Source organism: Chiloscyllium punctatum, chromosome 8 (genome assembly GCF_047496795.1).
Source record: "Chiloscyllium punctatum isolate Juve2018m chromosome 8, sChiPun1.3, whole genome shotgun sequence".
Lineage (NCBI taxonomy): Eukaryota > Metazoa > Chordata > Chondrichthyes > Orectolobiformes > Hemiscylliidae > Chiloscyllium > Chiloscyllium punctatum.
In genome coordinates this window covers 50,484,716-50,506,295 of record NC_092746.1, presented here as the reverse complement: position 1 = coordinate 50,506,295, position 21,580 = coordinate 50,484,716, and the positions used below count along the sequence as shown (strand labels likewise).

The window sequence follows — 21,580 nt, the reverse complement described above, 5'->3', positions numbered from 1 at the left end:
AAAGAGATTAGAGTCTGATTTGTTTTCTTTGACATGGTTAATGGAATGTGGATAATCAGTGGGTAGAACAGCAATTATTCCTATTGAGAAGAAGGTGACAGTAAGCCACCTCATGAATCACTGCAGTCCATATATGATGTAGGTGCACCCATACAGTGCTGTTAGGGAGACAGGCCAGGATTTTGGCCAGAGGTACAGAAGGACTGGCAATATAGCTCTGAATCAAAATAGTGTTTGACTTGTAGACAAAATCTGCAAATAGTAGTTTTGCCATGTATTTACTGTCATTGTTTTGAAGATCACAGATTTGAAGGGTAGTGTTGAAGGAGTCTCAGTGAATTGCTGTAGTCTTCTACATTGTACAGACTATTGCTAACTGTGTACTGGCAATGGAAGCAGAGTTTTGGTGGATGGGATGCTGAAAGAAGCTGTTTTGCATTGCACAGTGTTAAGTTCTGAGTACTTTTGGAGCTGTGTTCATCCAGGCAAATGAAGAGCATTCCATCACACTCGCAGCCTGTGGAGAGTGGACAGGCTTCAGAGAGTCCAGTGCCAAGTTTGTTGCCCCAACACTCCCAGCCTTTCATTTGCTTTCACAGCCACAGTATTTATATGGCTGGTCCAGTTCAGTTTCTGGTCAATAGCGATGGTGGAGGATTCAGCGACGTTAATCCTATTGACTGCCCAGGCTGGATGGTTAGATTCTCTTAGCAGATATAGTCATTACCTGATGGTGAATAACACTCATTTGACACTATCTATTCAATGCAAGCCTGGATTGTATCCAGGTTTTACTGCATGGGAATGAACTGATTAAGTACCTCAGAAATTAGAACTAGAATTAAACATCATGCTTTCAGGGAAGATTCCTTGATGGAGGGAATGTCATCAAGGAAGCAGCTGTGATTGGCCTCAACCACATTATTTCCTGATTTCCATTTACAATTAAGATTTTTTTATATAAGTCTTTCATACTCTGCTTTTTATTACCCTACAATGAACAAAATTTCTTAGCTCTCCTTGAAAGTGTCTTAACTTAGGTCTTAACTTATCCTTTGATTGATCTTGAATGAAGAGGTCTACTCTATTAAAGATTGGTAATCCAAGACGAAGGATGGGAAGAATTTCTGGCTATAACAGCTGTTCCTTTTTTTGAGGTATTTTAGGTGTTGGAGGAGGAGATTTCCTCAAATCCTAGGAGGCAGCAATTACTGTTATATATGCTGTTGCAGTGAACCTGCACAGTTACTGCCTTTGCTGTTTGAATTCATATATCGTTGGACATCAGAGTGCATCTGGGAAAATTAACAAACAATGAAATTCACAACTGATCTTGGAGGAACTGTTTGAGAGAGGTCACAGCACAGAAACAGACAAGTGGATATTTTAAGCATGGCCTTACAGTAAATCTGCAGTAGTGAATAGAGTGAGCTCTTTCCTGTTTATATGTTTTATTGAGATATGTCTCTTGATTAAACTTAAAATACAAGCCAAAAGTATTAATTTAACCTGGAGCAGTGTTTTGTAGAGGAATAAGGCAGTGCTATTTTCTGGGTCTGCAGATTAACAGAAGCAAAAATGGCCTATAGTAGAGTGATATGCTCATCTTGTTGAATGTGGATTGTATCTGCAATAAATGCCGTTGGCTGCGAATCCTATCAGGTCAAATGGATCGGTTGGACAGACAGTTAGAGGCAATGAGGAATTTACAACAGCAAGGGGATTTGATGGATGGCAGTTATAGGAAGGTAGAAAAGTCACAGATACAGTCACATAGATGGGTGAACTCCAGAAAAGATGAGGTAGACAGACAGTTGGTGCAGGAGTTTTCTGTGGCTATTCCCATTTCAAATAAGTATGCTGCTTTGGAAAATGTAGGGTGTGATGGATTCTCAGGGGAATGTAGCATGAATAGCCAGTTTCTGATATGGAGACTGGCTCTAATGCAATGAGGAGTATGCCAGGTTCCAAGAGATCGATTGTGTTAAGGGACTGTCTAGTCTGAGATATAGACAGACATTTCTGTAGCTAGCAGTGAAAAGTCAGAATGGTGTGTGGTTTCCCTGATGCCAGGATCAAGGATGTCTCAGAGAGGGTGCAGAATGTTCTCATGGGGAAGAGGGGACAGCATTTTCCATATTGAAACCAACGACATAGGAAGGGAAAAAGTTGAGATTCTGAAGGGAGATTACAGAGTTGGCAGGAATTTAAAAAGGAGGTCCTCGAGAGTAGTAATATCTGGATTACTCCTGGTGCCAAGAGCTAGTGAGGGCAGGAATAGGAGGATAGAGCAGATGAATGCATGGCTGAGGAGCTGGTGTATGGGAGAAGGATTCACTTATTTGGATCATTAGAAGCTCTTCTGGGGTAGAAGTGACCTGTACAAGGATGGATTGTACCTAAATTGGAAGGGGGCTAAAACATTGGCAGGGAGATTTGCTCGAGCTGCTCAGGAAGATTTAAACTAGTGAGGTGAGGGGGTGGGACCCAGGGAGATAGTGAGGAAAGAGATCAATCTGAGAACTGGTACAGTTAAGAACAAAGGCGAGTCAAACAGTCAGGGCAGGCAGGGACAAAGCAGAGAACAAGGTAGGAATGATAAATTATTCTGCATTTGTTTCAATGCAAGTGCCCAAACAGGGAAGGCAGATGAACTCCAGGCATGGTTAGGAACATGGGACTGGGATATCATAGCAATTACAGAAACGTGGCTCTGGGATGGACAAGACTGGCAGCTTAATGTTCCAGGATACAAATGCTACAGGAAGGATAGAAAGGGAGGCAAGAGAGGAGGGGAAGTGGCATTTTTAGATAAGGGATAGCATTACAGCTGTACTGAGGGAGGATAGTCCCAGAAATACATCCAGGGAAGTTATTTAGGTGGAATTGAGAAATACGAAAAAAATTATCATCTTATTGGGATTGTATTATAGAACTCCTAATAGTCAGAGGGAAATTGAGAAACAAATTTGTAAGGAGATGTCAGCTATCTGTAAGAAAAATAGGGTGGTTATGGTAGGGGATTTTAACTTTGCAAACATAGACTGAGACTGCCATAGTGTTAAGGGTTTAGATAAAGAGGAATTTGTTAAGCATATACAAGAAATCTTTCTGATTCAGTATGTGGGTGAACCTAGTGAGAAGGTGCAAATCTTGACCTACTCTTAGGAAATAAGGCACAACAGGTGACTGAGGTGTCAGTGGGGGAGCACTTTGGGGCCAGCGACCATAATTCTATTAGATTTAAAATAGTGATGGAAAACGATAGACCAGATCTAACAGTTGATGTTCTAAATTGGAGAGAGGCCAATTTTGATGCTATTTGGCAAGAACAGCTGGAAAATGGGAAGCCTTCAGAAATGAGATAACGAGAATCCAGAGCAAGTACATTCCTGTCAGGGTGAAAGGGAAGGCTGGTAGGTATAGGGAATGCTGGAGGACTAAAGAAATTGAGGGTTTGGTTAAGAAAAAGGAAGCATATCTCAGGTATAGACAGGATACTTAAGAGCGAAATCAGGAGGGCAAAAAGGGGACATAGAGTCAAGGAGAATCCAGAAGGGTTTTTACAAATACATTAAGGACAAAAGAGTAACTAGGGAGAGAATAGGGCCCCTCAAAGATCAGCAAGGCAGCCTTTGTGTGGAGCAGCAGGAGATGGGGCAGATTTACTAAACGAGTATTTTGCATCAGTATTTACTGCGGAAAAGGACATGGAAGATATAGAATGTAGGGAAATAGATATAGTGACATCTTGAAAAATGTCCAGATTACAGAGGAGGAAGTGCTGGATGTCTTGAAACGCATACAAGTGGATAAATTCCCAGGACCTGATCAGATGTACCCTAGAACTTTATGGGAAGCGATTGCTAGGCCTCTTAATGAGACTGGAGGTTGGCTAACGTCGTCCCACTGTTTAAGAAAGATGGTAAGGACAAGTCAGGGAACTATAGACCAGTGAGCCTGATGTCGCTGGTGGGCAAGGTGTTGGAGGGAATCCTGAGGGACAGGATGTACGTGTATTGAGAAAGGCAAGGACTGATTCGGGATAGTCAACATGGCTTTGTGTGTGAATAATCAAGTCTCAAACTTGATTAAGTGATTTTTGAAGAAGTAACAAAGAGGATTGATGAGGGCAGAGCGGTAGATGTGATCTATATGGACTCCAGAAAGGTGTTTGACAAACTCCCCCATGGAAGACTGGTTAGCAAGGTTAGATCTCACGGAATACAGGGAGAACTCGCCATTTGGATACAGAACTGGCTTAAAGGTAGAAGACCGAGTTTGATGGTGGAGAGTTGTTTTTCAGACTGGAGGCCTGTGACCAGTGGAGTGTCACAAGGATTGGTGCTGGGTCCACTACTTTTCTTCATTTATTTAAATGATTCAGATGTGAGCATAAGAGAGATAGTTAGTAAGTTTGCAGATGTCACCAAAATTGGAGGTGTAGTGGACAGCGAAGGTTACCTCAGAATCTGGATCAGATGGGCAATGGGCTGAGAAGTGGCAGATGGAGTTTAATTTCGATAAATGCAAGGTGCTGCATTTCGGGAAAGCAAATCTTAGCAGGTCTTACACACTTAATGGTAAGGTCCTAGGGAATGTTGCTGAACAAGGAGACCTTGGAGTGCAGGTTCACAGCTCCTTGAAATTGGAGACGCAGGTAGATAGGATAGTGAAGAGGGTATTGGGTGTGCTTTCCTTTATTGGTCAGAGTATTGAGTACAGGAGATGGGAGGTCATGTTGCGGCTATACAGGACATTGGTTAGGCCACTGTTGGAATATTGTGTGCAATTTTGGTGTCATTCCTATCGGAAAGATGTTGCGAAACTTGAGAGGGTTCAGAAAAGATTTACAAAGATGTTGCCAGGGTTGGAGGATTTTAGTTATAGGGAGATGCTGAACAGGCTGGGGCTGTTTTCCCTGGAGTGTTGGAGACTGAGGGGTGACCTTATAGGAGGTTTATAAAACCATGAGGGGCATGGATAGGATAAACAGACAAAGTCTTTGGAAGAAGGTTTGTTGACACACTGTCATCATTCAAGTACATTTATGGTATAGAAGGCGTATAAATGATGCCATCAAGTTAGCAGGAGAGTGTGTTTAGAGACAGATGGTCTTACCTGTTCTGTGCTTTCCTGAAACTCCACATTCAGATACTCCACTGGCAGTGAAGGGATATTCAGAGCACTTTCTGACAAGGGCTTTTCAGATTGTACCCAGGTTGGCACTTGACAACATTCCTGAAATCCTGCTACTATAGGATTTTGTTCAACACCCACAGATGAAATAACTGAATCTTTAGTGGTTGGTGGGACATTTGCTTCTAACTTCAACAATTCAATATCTGCCAACTCAGAACTCCTGTCTGCTGTTGAATCATCATTCATAGCCAATATGTTTTCTATACTGTTAATTTCCTCTTTTTGCCCCTGGCATAATTCGTTCAATGCATCCCAAAGACCTTCAATCCAAGGTTCGACCACTAACTCCAACCTATAAACAAACAGAAATTTAATAATTACAGTAACGTTGATTTTCAACGTTCAAAATTACACAGGAAGGGCTGTAACAACATTTCCTTGTTAGCAAAATAAATGTTAGTGTAATTCAGACAAATTAGGAATGAGCTGCTCTAACAAGATTATAAAATAATTAACTTAAGTTTGTTTACATCGTAACAAGAGGACAGCACACAGTAGAATATACCTATAATACACTCAACCAAACTGCTAGCATAACTCTACATAAAATCAGAATCAAACTAACAAGATTTTATCATTAATTATTTTGTTCCATTAATATAGACTCCAATTTCAAGATTGTTGGTGATGCAGAAATATACGTTTCATATACATTTTCCATGTGTTACTGCTTTTCACTCCCCCACCCCACATAAGTGATCATTTTACATACTCATGCTGCCAGTAAGGAGGCTCATTGAGCAGCAGCAAATGTTTGAAATCTCTAAACGTGAATGGTGTTTTGCCCAACTACAATGATCAGAACGCCATAAGTCATGTATGCACTACCTTCGGACATAGCTGGCCAGTGAATGAACCTGGAAAGCAATTCACCGCAGCAGTAACTTTTACATGATCAAGTAGGAACAGAAAGATATTTTAAAAATCAGCACATTTTTGTTACCATAAATCCTCCACAAGAATAACCAACAAGAGCTTAATTTAGAATTTTTGTTTGAAAGACTGTGCAGGCCATAAAGTTAGAATCACTAATTTTAAATCAAGACTAGTATACGGAGAGAGGGCTACAGATACTGGAGATCGGAGTCGAAGAGTGTGGTGCCGGAAAGGCACAGCTGGTCACACAGCATCAGAGGAGCAGGACAGTCAACATTTCGGGCATAAGCTCTTCATCAGGAATTGGTGGTAGCATGTGCATTGTAATTACATGATCAAATCATGTGACCCCTCTGACTGAATTAACAGTAATCTCCTGTGAATTAAAGCTCATTTTAGTTTTTGTCTTAAAAGATGAATTTGCAAACTGATTGCAAGTTAGGATGCACCATATTGTATATTGTGGCACTGGATCCCCTATTATCTTTTGAAATATTTGATCAAAGTGGTCTGATTATCGTCAGTACAGCTGGAACATCTTCGGGCTGACATTTAGCAGATTACATATTCAAACTTCAAAGTTGGACCAAACATTTCTAGTACATGATCAAATTAAAAATCAATTTCATGCTTGGCTTTAGATAATGCATTGCACCAACATTAAAATAATGAATTAACTGGAGTTTTCTGTTTTTTTTAAATAAAGATCTTTGTAAAGCACAAGGATATATATTACTCACGTACCTAGTGCATGTGTACATACTTATTTTCTACTTTTATAGTATTGAAGCTTTTTGTGCCACATTTCCATCAAAGATTTGCAAGATAAATACATTGAACTGCATAAGGAATCGTGCCAAAGAAATTACAGCAAGCCAACAAGAAAATGAGGAGTATTTAAATTGAATCACTTTAAAATTTACTGTAGTATCATTATGACCGTTAGATTTTTTTTCACCAGAACAGGTCAGACTTTATCTTAAAAAAAAGAAATTAGTGATTCAGATGAGTTTTTATGACAACCAACAGTGGTTGCATGGTCACCAACTCAGCTGCCTTATTTCAGGTTTTTATTAATTTCAAATTCTATTAGCCTCATATGATCTAAAACCATGTCTCAAGACCATTAGGCTTGGGTTCCAGGTTACTAGTCCTTTGACATTGCCACTACACCACCCATCTCCCCGGAATAATTAAGAGCTTTAATACCATCAGTGAAATGACAGCGGGGCATGATAAGACGTCTTTGCTACATTAATTCATTTCGTTGATTCTTCAGGACAGGATTGGGGGAGCGGCCCATAGCACAACTATAATACAGGAGTGAATGACAGGAGATGACTTCAAGGTTAATCTGCACATGCAGTAAATCCTAAAATTGCATTTGAATTCAGAGGGTCAATGTGTTAAATAATAGTAACATTTAGTGATCTACAAATTCTAGGCTAATACTTGCACTTAAAAACTTGTCTAGAACAATATTTGAAAGTATTGTTGTTGATAATAAATGTGTATTGTAACACAACCTGCTACAGTATATTTACAGAAATATGTATTGTATTATTTTTAAACAAATACCAGAACTAAATGATTAATATTGTAATTTGGAGTGGCTTGTTGCATGAGACCAATAAGGGACACACAAAGATGAGATCATTGTGAATATGGGATTCTGGAAAAGGATGGAGCAGGTCAGTTAAAGAGGACACAAGAATGGTCAGTAGGTTCTTGGCACAGAGAGGGAAAGATTGTCAGTAAATAACATCTACTAAAAGGAAATAATTGAGATTGGCTACATTCTGAGCAATAAAATCTTACTGAAATGTAACTGAAGGAAGACCTAAAATGTAGAAGGTGAGAGAGAACAAAAAAAAAAGAGAAGTGAAGCTTAGACAGTTTGAAAATAGGAGGCTTCTAACATTCAACTGAAAAGGAAAGGTAACTGTCATCACTAGGGTCATGCCTACAGAGAAGCAAAGCGCAGAGATTAGAGGCCATCTAATATGTAGGTTGCAAATGTAGCAACAATCTGAGATTCTACTTTGCACAGACCTACGCAAACGGTCAGCTACAAGAAAAAGAACTGTTGGATCAATGGTGGCAATTTCCGCCCTAATTAAGAAGAGGAAAGTACTTTTATAAACTTCTAACACTAACATTATCCTATCCAAAGCTTAATGTTCCTTGATTTCCCACAGTTCACATGTTATGCACTGCTTAGTGAAGTGCCTCTGGACCTGCTCCATTGCTAAGTAGTGAGTAAATAGCCAAACAAGATCGGTTTTGAAACAACGACTTCCCCCGATTCTGCTACTTTGGGGAAAATATTGACAGCAACTTTAAAAAAAAAAGCAGAGAGATCAAACCCATAACAATTTCCTTAAAAATCCACTCTGCCAAGCATACCAATGAAAGCAAATGGGCATCTTAAAAATAATATATTTGGCAAGTTCAGAAAAGGAATCATTTACTTTGCATAGTTTTCAATGGCTTCTATTTATCCTTTAACTATTTCCCCCAAAATTCTATATGATGCAATATCACTTAATATATAGCACAGATAAAAATCAACAGTTAGCAGAAGATCTCACTGCTGGCCTTACCCAACACCATCATCTGCATATCCAGTTGCATAGAAATGTTGTGCACCAAGCTGCTGAAGGCATTTATCAATTATCTTTCCACCATTGGCAAAATCACTGTAGTTAGAATCGCCAAGAGCTAGAGAGAATAAATCCATGTCAGTACAATAAATTGTTAGCTAACATTATCTGTAAACCCAGATAACAGTTTATTACCTAATACTGCATATTTCATGTGTGAATAGAAGTTAGCTGGCAAATCACTGTTAAGCTCTTGTGCAAATTTCCTTGCTGTGTCTGGTACTTGTCCAACACCAGTGGTAGAGGAGATTATAACGACTGGAGCACGTTCCTTCTCTAGGTTGAACTGAAGGAATAAGTCAAGAGAAAATGAATGTCTTCAAATATTAAGCCCCTCAGGTTTTCAATACAGTTCAACAATGAAGCAAATGAACTCAGTGAAGCCTGTTACCCAATAGCCCCAAGTGACACCTCTGTAGCATGCACAGATACCAGATGCATGGAGGATGTTTCCAATGGCTGCAGAGTTATTGGGTCACATTCCAAAGACACTGGGCAGCCAATTTAGAACTGAGGGGAGGAGAAATTTCTTCATCCAGTGTGGCGAGCCTGTGGAATTCTCTGCCACAGAAAGCAGATGAGGTCAAAATGCTGAATGGTTTCAAGAAGGAGTTTGATCCCTTTACCCCAAGAACCCCATCTAAGGGTAGGTTGAGAAAGCGGGAACAGGATATGGAGTTGAATGATTATATTCCCTACAGTACAGAAACAGACCCTTCAGCCCAACAAGTCCACATCGACTCTCTGAAGAGTAACCCACCCACACCCTGTATTCACCCCTAGCTAATGCACGGGCAATTTAGCATGGCCAATTCACCTAACCTGCACATCTTTGGACTGTGGGAGGAAACCGGAGCACCCGGAAGAAACCCATGCAGACACGGGGAGAATGTGCAAACTCCACACAGACAATTACCCGAGGCGGGAATTGAACCTGGGTCCCTGGCGCTGTGACAGAACAAGCTCAAGCCTATTTTTAATCTTATTTTTTGTGGTTCTGTGATTCTGAGACAAAACACTCTTTCATGGATATGTAATAGCACTGTAACAATGAATGGCCACAAGCTTTGTTTAAAACATGGTGTAAATTTAACATTTACATATAAGTCAGATTGCCACACAGAGGGACTTCATGTCAGAGAATCAGAGCTTGTTAGGTCCGCACTGACAGCATTCAACCTGGTGCACAAATGCATCTTAATAACAGGGCTGGGATTTCCTGGAGGCCCCAACAATGGCAAATACTTCCTCCAATGACAAGAGGAAAGATAGATTGAACAGGATTCCATAGAAGCATGGTGCACAGCCAATGAGGTGAGTTGCAAAGAACAGTGGGAGAGAAAACATGCTGGGCTTCACTGAGCAAAGCTGTCTGTAAAGCTTACTAAACCGAATTCTGGTAACCAGATTCAGCCTACTCTCTTCATCGCGTGCATGGTCTGCTATAAGAGGATCATTTTCCCTCAGTTACCTGTTCCATTTGGCTCACACAATATATATCAGCTACAAATCCTTTTCCATCTGCTGTCTCAGCAATTTCCTCAGCAATTGCTTTCGCTTGTCCACTTTGTGAGGCATAAAGTATCAAAATTCGATGTTTGGTCTCTAAAGGCATGACCCCACACCAGCTGCGTAAATCAAAACAATTGGTTAGTTCCCATGTATAATGGCAATTGATAAGACTAGCTTGATACATAATTTGCAATTGTATAATACCTTTCATGAACTCAGGATAGCCCCAGAGTATTATGCATAGGTAGACTTTTTAAATGCTGAAAAAGTGTGTTGCTGGAAAAGCACAGCAGGTCAGGCAGCATCCAAGGAGCAGGAGAATCAATATTTTGGGCATAAGCCCTTCTTCAGGAAGGAGGAGGGTGTGCCAAGCAGGCTAAGATAAAAAAGGTAGGGAGGAGGGACTTGGAGGAGGGGCGTTGGGAATGTGATAGGTGGAAGGAGGTTAAGGTGAGGGTGATAGGCCGGAGAAGGGGTGGGAGCGGAGAGGTAGGGAAGAAGATTGCAGGTCAAGAAGGCGGTGCTGAGTCCGAGGTTTGGGACTGAGATAAGTGGCCGGGGGGGGGGGGGGGGGGAAAGAGGGGAAATTCGGAAGCTGGAGAAATCTGCATTCATCTCTTGTAGTTGGAGGGTTCCCAGGCGGAAGCTGAGGCGCTCTTCCTCCAGGCGTCGTGTTGCCATGGTCTGGTGATGGAGGAGGCCTCCTCCATCGCCAGACCATGGCAACACGACACCTCCAACTACAAGGGATGAATGCAAATTTCTCCAGCTTCCTCATTTCCCCTCTTCCCCCCCCCCCCCAACCTTATCTCAGTCCCAACCCTCGGACTCAGCACCACCTTCTTGACCTGCAATCTTCTTCCCTACCTCCTCTCCGGCCTATCACCCTCACCTTAACCTCCTTCCACCTATCACATTCCCAACGCCCCTCCTCCAAGTCTCTCCTCCCTACCTTTTTATCTTAGCCTGCTTGGCACACCCTCCTCCTTCCTGAAGAAGGGCTTATGCCCAAAATGTTGATTCGCCTGCTCCTTGGATGCTGCCTGACCTGCTGCGCTTTTCCAGCAACACATTTTTCAGCTCTGATCTCCAGCATCTGCAGTCCTCACTTTCTCCTAGACTTTTTTTAAAATTTCAATTGTTGATATAGGAAAAGTGACAGCCAATTTTCACACAGGTTCTACAAACAGCAATGTGGATAATTTACCTTATAAATCATTGCCAACAGCTCCATTAAAATTCTCAGTGGTTTTCAAATTCCTCCAGGGCCTCACTGGTCTAACTGTGTAACTTAACTCCAACTTAAACTTCTGAAATCTCTCTATACTCATCCAATTCTGGCCTTTGCTGTCCCTGATCTCAATTGGCCTATGATTAACAATCCTTCCCTCAACATCTCGCCTGCTCTTTTAAGACACTCCTTAAGATCTGCCTCTTGCATTAAACGTCAAGTTACCGGTCTCAAAATCCCTTTGCTGCTCAGTACTATCTCTTTTTAATAATGCTCCTGTGAAGCATTTTAGGCTATCTTACTTAAAAAAGTGAAACATTAAATGATTGAGGAATAAATATTGATCACAGCACTAGGGTATCTCCATTACTTTTCTTTAAAATTAGTGCAGCAGTATATATCATTCCAACCTTGGAGCACAGGCAAGGCTTTTAATTAAATGTAATTTGAAAAATGCTGCCACCAATATTGCAGCATTCCCTCAGTTCTGCACTGGAGTGTCAGTCTCATTTGCTTCCTCAACCCTCAGAACTTAAGCATAACTTCAAAGCCTTCTGTTTCAGAGGAAAGAATGCCTAGAAATTGAACAAGTGCTAATAGTCCCATATGATAGGTCAACTTGCTATTGCTTTTAGATTATGGCTAACAATCCTCTCAAATCAATAATGTGACTTACAGCTCAAAAAAAAAGAAATGACTTTTCATCTTGCAATTCTCAGGACAACTGGAAAGAAATATCAGTGAAAATGAAAACATGGTTGCAGAGCACTGATTGATTGTCCTGAGAAATCAAATCTACTTGCCAATGCTTGGACCAACAACAGACAATTGGTCAACTATTTTGAGTCAATACAAGCACAGTGTACACCTGCGTTCCTTCGGTCTGCAATAAAGAGCCCCGCATAATTATGCGTAACTTCCAGTACTCACAAGCCCATTGAGTTGATTCTCAATAATAAAACAAATTACAGATTCCAGACTATCGAGCAAGTGCTGTCCAATTTTGGAATCCCTTCTTATATTGGGCATTGTTGCGAGTTTTGCAAGTCCAGGGTCTGCTTGTTGCATACAACTGAAGGGACATCCATAAGTGCTTGAGACATACAGCCTACATACCTGCCATCACATTGGTACTGAAACTCATGAACCACCATTACTTATTTGTGTGATAGGCAGAACATCTTTTTGGCCTGACAGCAGCATCTTGTAAGTGGCAGACACCAACCATGTTACACTCGTACAGAAGGAACTTGAAACAACTAGGTTAACCTGTTACTCAAACTTCAGGGTAAATGGGAGGTAAACATAGCACTTTTCAGTTTAGGATCAAAAAAAAAAGTGATAACTTAAGCTCATTCATGAATTTACATAATGTACAGTGAGAAATGAACAAACCAGGATGGCAAAATGACCAGACCAAAGGTAGCTTTTATCGCAAAGGAAGGTGAAGACATAGAAACAGAGTCAATAAAGTGTAGTGCTGGAAAAAGCACAGCAGATCAGGCAGCTACTGAGGAGCAGGAGTTGACATTTTTGGATCGTGGAGAGGGAAGGGGGCTGAGAAATAAAGAGAGGGGTGTGGCGCTAGGGGAAAGGGGATGGGGCTAAGGGAAAGGTTATTGAGATGGTGACAGAAGCATTCAAGGCTGGGAGGTTTAAGACACTGCATGCAATATGGCATTAGTTTGTGGCAACTCACATATTAATACACAACGTTTGGTTCTTTGCAGACAGAAAGACTGTGCATGAAATGAGTCAGCTTCAAACTCAACAAAGTTGATGATAACATTCTCTGGTTCATTTCTCAAGACGATACCTTAACCAAAATCAGTAAACCTGTCTGGCTGAACATTTAAATGATGCTTCACCATGGTAATACCACTACCAATCAGCACTTTTCACTCACACAGTATAAATGATGTTTTCCCTCTATTACTTCTTCTGAATGGTCATGAGTGCAAGACAAAAAAAAAGACAACAACAAAACATAGCATTCAAACTACATTACAGAATACCCATTCATATAGGATCTCCATACAACTTGGAAGAAATAGCCATGACTGGGCAAATAATATCTATTACTGTAACAGTCAGCACTGGGAAATCTGGGTCAAATTACAAGTCAGAAGCAATGTACAGCTGTTCTTTGCGAAGGTTTTAAATAGCTACAAGATACAGTACAGTATAGTAGCAAGGACTTTGCTCCTGATGCATGCAATGGGAAGGAATAGTAAAGGGATTCTTCAGTCCATTTTAATGTCAATATGACTGCTTCAGAGTTGTTTTGTATTTTGATGATGAAGCATGAAAACCTATTGACAGCTATATTAGCTATGATACAATTATTCAGTTTGACAAGATATTTTCAATATTATGTTGTGGAGGTGCCGATGTTGGACTGGAGTGGACAACATCAAAAGTCACACGACACCACATTATTGACCAACGGGTTTATTTGAAATCACAAGAACAAGCACTGCTCCTTCATCAGGTGAAATCCTCGCTCTGAAAGTATGTGATTTCAAATCAACATATTGGACTATAAACTGTGGTTGTGTGACTTATGGTAATATTATAATAATGGATGTAGGTTTGCTCGCTGAGCTGGAAGGTTCGTTATCAAACATTTCGTCACCATACTCGGTAAATCTTCAGTGAGCCTCCAGATGAAGCACTGGCGGTGTAGCCAGTTTTTTATTTATATGTTTGGGTTTCCTGGGGTTGATGATATCATTTCCTGTTCTTTTTCTCAGGAAGTGGTAAATGGGATCCAATTCAATGTTAGAGTGGTACTGGAAAAGCACGGAAAGTCAGGCAGCATCCGAGGAGCAGGAAAATCGATGTTTCAGGCAAAAGCCCTTCATCAGGAATGAATCAGCCCTCATTCCTGATGAAGGGCTTTTGCCTGAAACATCGATTTCCTGCTCCTCAGATGCTGCCTGACTTTGTGCTTTTCCAGTACCACTCTAATTTTGACTCTAATTTCCAGCAACTGCAGTACCCACCTCCATCCAATTCAATGTGTTTGTTGATAGTGTTCCAGTTGGAATGCCATGCTCTTAGGAATTCTCATGCGTGTCTGTTTGGCTTGTCCTAAGATGGATGTGGTCCCTGTCGAAGTGGTGTCTTTCCTCATCCGTATGGAAGGATACTAGTGAGAGTGGGTCTTGTCTTTTCGTGGCCAGTTGATGCTCATGTATCCTGGTGGCTAGTTTTCCATCTGTTTGTACAATGTAATGGCAATAATTTATAAGGTAAATTGTCAAACACTACATTGGACAAACAGGCAGAAAACTAGCCACCAGGATACATGAACATCAATTAGCCACAAAAACACTTGACCCACTCTCACTGGTATCCTTCCATACGGATGAGGAAGGATACCACTTCGGGAGCCAGGGAGATAGTGAGGAAAAAGAGATCAATCTGAGACTGGTACAGTTGAGAACAGAAGCGAGTCAAACAGTCAGGGCAAGCAGGAACAAGGTAGGACTGATAAATTAAACTGCATTTATTTCAATGCAAGAGGCCTAATAGGGAAGGCAGATGAACTCAGGGCATGGTTAGGAACACGGGACTGGGATATCATAGCAATTACAAAAACATGGCTCAGGGATGGACAAGACTGACAGCTTAATGTTTCAGGATACAAATACTACAGGAAGGATAGAAAGAAAGACGAGAGGAGGGGGAGTGGTGTTTTTGATAAGGGATAGTATTACAGCTGTGCTAAGGGAGGATATTCCCGGAAATATATCCAGGGAGGTTATTTGGGTGGAACTGAGAAATAAGAAAGGGATGATCACCTTATTGGGATTGTATTTTAGATCTCCTAATAGTCAGAGGGAAATTGAGAAACAAACTTGTTAGGAGATCTCAGCTATCTGTAAGAATAGGGTGGTTATGGTAGGGGATTTTAATTTTCCAAACATAGACTGGGACTGCCATAGTGTTAAGGGTTTAGATGGAGAGGAATTTGTTAAGTGTGCACAAGAAAGCTTTCTGATTCAGTATGTGGATGTACCTACGCGAGAAGGAGCAAAACTTGACCTACTCTTGGGAAATAAGGCAGGGCAGGTGACTGAGGTGTTAGTGGGGGAGCACTTTGGGGCCAGCGACCATAATTCTATTAGATTTAAAACAGTGATGGAAAAGGATAGACAAGATCTAAAAGTTGAAGTTCTAAGTTGGAGAAAGGCGAATTTTGACAGTATTAGGCAAGAACTTACATAAGCTGACTGGGGGCAAATGTTCACAGGTAAAGGGATGGCTGGAAAATGGGATGCCTTCAGAAATGAGATAACAAGAATCCAGAGAAAGTATATTCCTGTCAGGGTGAAAGGGAAGGCTGGTAGGTATAGGGAATGCTGGATGACTAAAGAAATTGAGGGTTTGGTCAAGAAAAAGAAGGAAGCATATGTCAGGTATAGACAGGATAGATTGAGTGAATCCTTAGAAGAGTATAAAGGCAGTAGGAGTATACTTAAGAGGGAAATCAGGAGGGCAAAAAGGGGACATGAGATAGCTTTGGCAAATAGAATTAAAGAGAATCCAAAGGGTTTTTACAAATATATTAAAGACAAAAGGGTAACTAGGGAGAGAATAGGGCCCCTCAAAGATCAGCAAGGTGGCCTTTGTGTGGAGCCGCAGAAAATGGGAGAGATACTAAATGAGTATTTTGCATCAGTATTTACTGTGGAAAAGGACATGGAAGATATAGAATGTAGGGAAATAGATGGTGACATCTTGCAAAATGTCCAGATTACAGAGGAGGAAGTGCTGGATGTCTTGAAATGAATAAAGGTGGATAAATCCCCAGGTGTACCTGAGAACTCTGAGGGAAACTAGAGAAGTGATTGCTGGGCCTCTTGCTGAGATAATTGTATCATCGATAGTACAGGTGAGGTGCCAGAAGACTGAAGGTTGGCTAACATAGTGTTACTGTTTAAGAAGGGTGGAAACGACAAGCCAGGGAACTATAGAGCAGTGAGCCTGACCTTGTTGGTGGGCAAGTTGTTGGAGGGACTCCTGAGGGACAGGATGTACATGTATTTGGAAAGGCATAGTCAACATGGCTTTGTGCGTGGGAAATCATGTCTCACAAACTTGATTGAGTTTTTTGAAGAAGTAACAAAGAGATTGATGAGGGCAGGGCAGTAGATGTGATCTTTATGGACTTCTGTAAGGCGTTTGACAAGACTCCCCATGGGAGACTGGTGAGCAAGGTTACATCTCACGGGATACAGGAAGAACTGGCCATTTGGATACAGAACTGGCTCAAAAGGTAGAAGACCGAGGGTGGTGGTAGAGGGTTGTTTTTCAGACTGGAGGCCTGTGACCAGTGGAGTGCCACAAGGATCAATGCTGGGTCCACTATGTTTTGTCATTTATAGAAGTGATTTGGATGTGAGCATAAGAGGTATAGTTAGTAAGTTTGCAGATGACACCAAAATTGGAGGACAGCGAAGAAGGTTACTTCAGATTATAATGGGATCTTGATCAGGTGGGCCAATGGACTGAGAAGTGACAGATGGAGTTCAATTCAGATAAATGCGAGGTGCTGCATTTTGGGAAAGCAAATCTTGGCAGGAATTATACACTTAATGGTAAGGTCCTGGGGAATATTGGTGAACAAAGAGACCATGGAGCGCAGGTTCATAGCTCCTTGAAAGTGGAGTCACAGGTAGATAGGATAGTGAAGAAGGTGTTGCGTATGCTTTCCTTTATTGGTCAGAGTACTGAGTACAGGAGTTGGCAAGTCATGTTGCGGCTGTACAGGACATTGGTTAGACCACTTATGGAATAGTGTGCAATTCTGGTCTCCTTCCTATCGGAAAGATGCTGTGAAACTTGAAAGGGTTCAGAAAAGATTTACAAGGATTTGCTAGGGTTGGAGGGTTTGAGCTAACAGGAGATGCTGAACAGGCTAGGGCTGTTTTCCATGGAGCATCGGAGGTTGAGGGGTGACCTTATAGAGGTTTACAAAATTATGAGGGACATGGATAGGATAAATAGACAAAGTCTTTTCCCTGGGATGGGGGGGGGGGGGGGGAAGAGTCCAGAACTAGAGGGCATAGGTTTAGGGTGAGATATTAAAGAGACCTAAGGGGCAACATTTTCACGCAGAGGGTGGTATGTGTATGGAATGAACTGCCAAAGGACGTGGTGGAGGCTGGTACAATTGCAACATTTAAAAGGCATTTTGGATGGGTATATGAATATGAAGGGTTTGGAGGGATATGGGCCAGGTGCTGGCAGGTGGGACTAGATTGGGCTGAGATATCTGGTCGGCATGTACAGGTTGGACCGAAGGGTCTGTTTCTGTGCTGTACATGAGTCTATGAGTCTATGACTGGGACAACACATCCACCCCAACGCAAGCCAAACAGAGACTAGCACAAGAATTCCTAGAAGCATGGCATTCCAACCAGAACGCTATCAACAAACACATTGACTTGGATCCCATTTACCACCCCCTGAGAAAAAGAATCAGAAATGACATCACCATAGAAAATGATGTCACCACAGATAATGACATCACCAACCCAAGGAAACCCAAACATATAAACAGAAAGCAGGCTACACCACCAGTCCTTCATCAGGAGGGTCACTGAAGATGTTACCTAGTACGGTGACTAAACATCTGAAAATGAACCTTCCACCTGAGCTACATTCAGAGGTGCAACCTGAGGTACAAATCTTCTCAAAACTCTCTGATATAATAATGATTGTAGAATATCATAACTTATTGGAAAGCAATTCTCTTGTGATGCAGTGGTTGTATCCCTCCCATGAGCCAGGCTGCCTGGGGACAAGTTCCACTTGTTTCAGAGGCACATATATAATATAATGCCGGAAATTCTACTGTCAAGACCATTTGATCAGTCCAGCAACTCTTTTTGGTGTGTGACATTTGCTCATAAATTTAATCAATAATCCCAATATTAAGTTGCAGCAGCTTATGAGAAAGGAATTGAGGAAGCAGAGTTATTGAGGTGCATTCAGGAAAGATAACTTGGCAAATATGTGACAAGTCCAACAATCATTACAGTTCTGGGGTTAATTTTAAGAACTTAAGTTAACAGGTGGAAATAGTGGCAGCAGGAGAATATTTTAGCAGTAATGACTAATATTCAGTTAAAATTTGAGCATAATTATGGGAAATGACAAATATAGAACCAAAGTTAGAATTCTTAAACATTGGCAAGGCCAGTCTTACAAATCTAAGGAGTGATTTAGCAGAATGGGTTGGAAACAAACAGTTTGAAGGTAAATCAGCGTCAGAACAGTGAAAACATTCAAGGTGGAAGATTCAAGTGGTTCAGAGCAAACATGTTCCCAATGAAAGGCAGCACAGATTTGTTAAGTGGAGATCATGAAGATTTTGTCTGGTATTGTTTCAGAAAGTAGCAAGGAGAATTAATGAAGGCGGCGTTGACATTGTCTACATGGATTTTAGCAAGGTTTTTAAACAAGGTTTAAAAGCGTACTGGTTTAAAAGAAATATCAATGGGAACTAGGTGAACATTGCAAGTTGGATAAAATAAAAATCAGTGGCAAGAAACAAAGCAATTATCAATGGATACTTTTGTGATGCTAAGGGTTACTCTAGTGAGGTTCCACAGAGCTTCGTACTCAGTTCCCGCTTTTCTTTGAAATGTAGATTAATAATTTAGACACAAAGTCACAAGGAATTATTGGGAATTATTACAAAAACTGGCCACCTGGTTGATAGGAGGATATCTGTAGATTGTAAAAGTTGTCAATAAATTTGCAGACAAGTATGTTTAAAGCAGAGATTCTAGTTAAGCAAATGGCGAAAGATTATCAGGAGTAGGCAAGAATGTCAAGCTAAAGTTAAAACCACATTGGTCATGATCAAGCTTAATGGCAGAAGAGGCTGAAAGGACCAAGTGGCCTATGTCCACTCCTAACTCATACATCATATCCCAGAAAAGCTCTGATAAAAGGTAAGTGGTGAGCCAAAATAGGTCTTTAAAATTAGAAAAATGATAGAGTGGACAGACAGATGCCATCAACAGAAAACTATCACCAAGAAATGTCTACTGAAAGCTGAAGGAAGTCTTTTTTCCTGATAAAAAGCTGCAAGTGTAACCTGTGGGTTTAGCATTGAAGGGAGCATATTCGCCAGCATGATCTGTTTGCATTGAATGGCCTGTTTCCGTACCTTCGGACAAACTTGTACTTCATTCCCCCTTCCCAAAATTGGTTCACAAGAACGGCAATATATCTAAACATATTGTACACCCTCCAAAAGAAAACTATAATTTTTATTTTGACTTTCCAATCACCCTCACTCCACTCCAGACAAAACTGCAAAAGGCTAGGGACTGTTCCTCGAAAATTTCCACTGATTTAAAGGGCACCGGTGAGCTATGGCACTTTTATTTTGTGAAAAATTGAAGATGGCGCAAACCGAAAGAGCAGCACGTGGGATTTACATGATCAGATTATTTGTTACAAGTAAATACTATAAAATGATTAGGGACCTCGAGAGCGATACACGAACTACAATCTACAGAGCAGAACAAAAACATGCGTTACTTACGTAGGAGGACTGGGGGTGATAATTGTCCTTTTTCTAAGCGTCACAGTAAGAAATACCCGTCGGGGACAAATTACAAGACGGTCATGAATAGCCCTGAATCGAGGGAAACGTGCTGTGCGAACCGATCCCACTTTCTCAGTGATTCTGACAAGTATCCAACTCCAACTCGATACTTTCAGCGTTCCACTCATTGGCAACATCGGCGCAAGCGCAGGGAAAACAGAACCAACCCACCTGATTGACAGCCAAAGTACCCAATCATCATGTGGCCTCGTGCACGATTATCCAATGAATGCAATCCGTGTGAAATGGGCGGGACGAAGGTCCTGGAGGGGGCGATGGTGATGTCAGTAGAGTCACAGAGATGTACTGCATGGAAACAGACCCTTCCGTCCAACCTGTCCATGCTGACCAGATATCCCAACCCAATCTAGTCCCACCTGCCAGCACCTGGCCCATATCCCTCCAAACCCTTCCTATTCATACACCCATCCAAATGCCTCTTAAATGTTGCAATTGTACCAGCCTCCACCTCTGGCAGTTCATTCCATACACGTACCACCCTCTGCGTGAAAAAGTTGCCCCTTAGATCTCTTTTATATCTTTCCCCTCTCACCCTAAACCTATGCCCTCTAGTTCTGGACTCCCCAACCCCAAGGAAAAGACTTTGCCTATTTATCCTATCCATGCCCTTCATAATTTTGTAAACCTCTATAAGGTCACCCCTCAGCCTCCGACGCTCCGGGAAAACAGCCCCAGCCTGTTCAGCAGCTCCCTGTAGCTCAGATCCTCCAACCCTGCAACATCCTTGTAAATCTTTTCTGAACCCTTTCAAGTTTCACAACATCTTTCCGATAGGAAGGAGACCAGAATTGCACTCAATATTCCAATAGTGGCCTAACCAATGTCCTGTACAGTCGCAACATGACCTCCCAACTCCTGTACTGAATACTCTGACCAATAAAGGACTTTGATAATAATTTTCTGTTTCCTTCTCACTTGCTCCTCTGTTTGTCTATCCTTAAATTTACTTAATTAAGGAGATAAGTTATTGGTCTCATCCTTCCAGATGTCCAATAACCATGCTCCTGCTCTGACAGAATCTCAGCCCTATTCGAGAGTGTGGTGCTGGAAAAGCATCCCAGGAGCAGGAGAAGTGACGTTTTGGGCAAAAGCCCTTCAACAGCTTTTCATCCTTCCTGATGAAGGGCATTTGCCCGAAACGTCGATTCTCCTGCTTCTCGGATGCTGCCTGACCTGCTGTGCTTTTTCCAGCACCACACACGCTCAACTCTAATCTCCAGCATCTGCAATCCTCACTTTTGCTCAGCCCTATTCAATCTATCACAAAGGAGATCTCCAAAGAGTACTAAAATAAATTTTACTTTCGGGCAACTCGGTTACCAATGTTTGTTATTTTCGATCAACCTGTTCAGGCATGTTATGACACACCTCTGAGGCAAATGGGTCTTGACCCCAGAACTTTTGGCTGAGAATCAGAAGTCAGGTGACACCAGGTTGTAGTCC

At 41.5% G+C, this 21,580-nt stretch overlaps 1 protein-coding gene across 6 annotated transcripts in view; it reads right to left on the bottom strand.

Moving 5' to 3' along the window:
* The window catches only part of mtrr (5-methyltetrahydrofolate-homocysteine methyltransferase reductase), a 91,987-nt gene extending 71,734 nt beyond the window's left edge, over positions 1 to 20,253 (bottom strand). For 3 of the 6 annotated variants that reach the window (XR_011961339.1, XR_011961340.1, XM_072575516.1), the window contains exons 1-5: positions 20,054 to 20,250; positions 10,213 to 10,369; positions 8,877 to 9,027; positions 8,682 to 8,799; positions 5,122 to 5,494 (exon numbers count right to left, since the gene is read on the bottom strand). Coding sequence is in view for 3 of the 6 variants with exons in the window: in XM_072575516.1 (XP_072431617.1) it covers positions 5,122 to 5,494; positions 8,682 to 8,799; positions 8,877 to 9,027; positions 10,213 to 10,369; positions 20,054 to 20,244 (990 nt within the window). In the remaining 3 variants the exon portion in view is untranslated. Of the gene's footprint in view, positions 1 to 5,121; positions 5,495 to 8,681; positions 8,800 to 8,876; positions 9,028 to 10,212; positions 10,370 to 14,489; positions 14,705 to 20,053 lie in introns of all 6 variants that reach the window. The other 3 variants (XR_011961338.1, XM_072575514.1, XM_072575515.1) reach the window with 2 other exon arrangements.
* Positions 20,254 to 21,580: the final 1,327 nt, after the last annotated feature.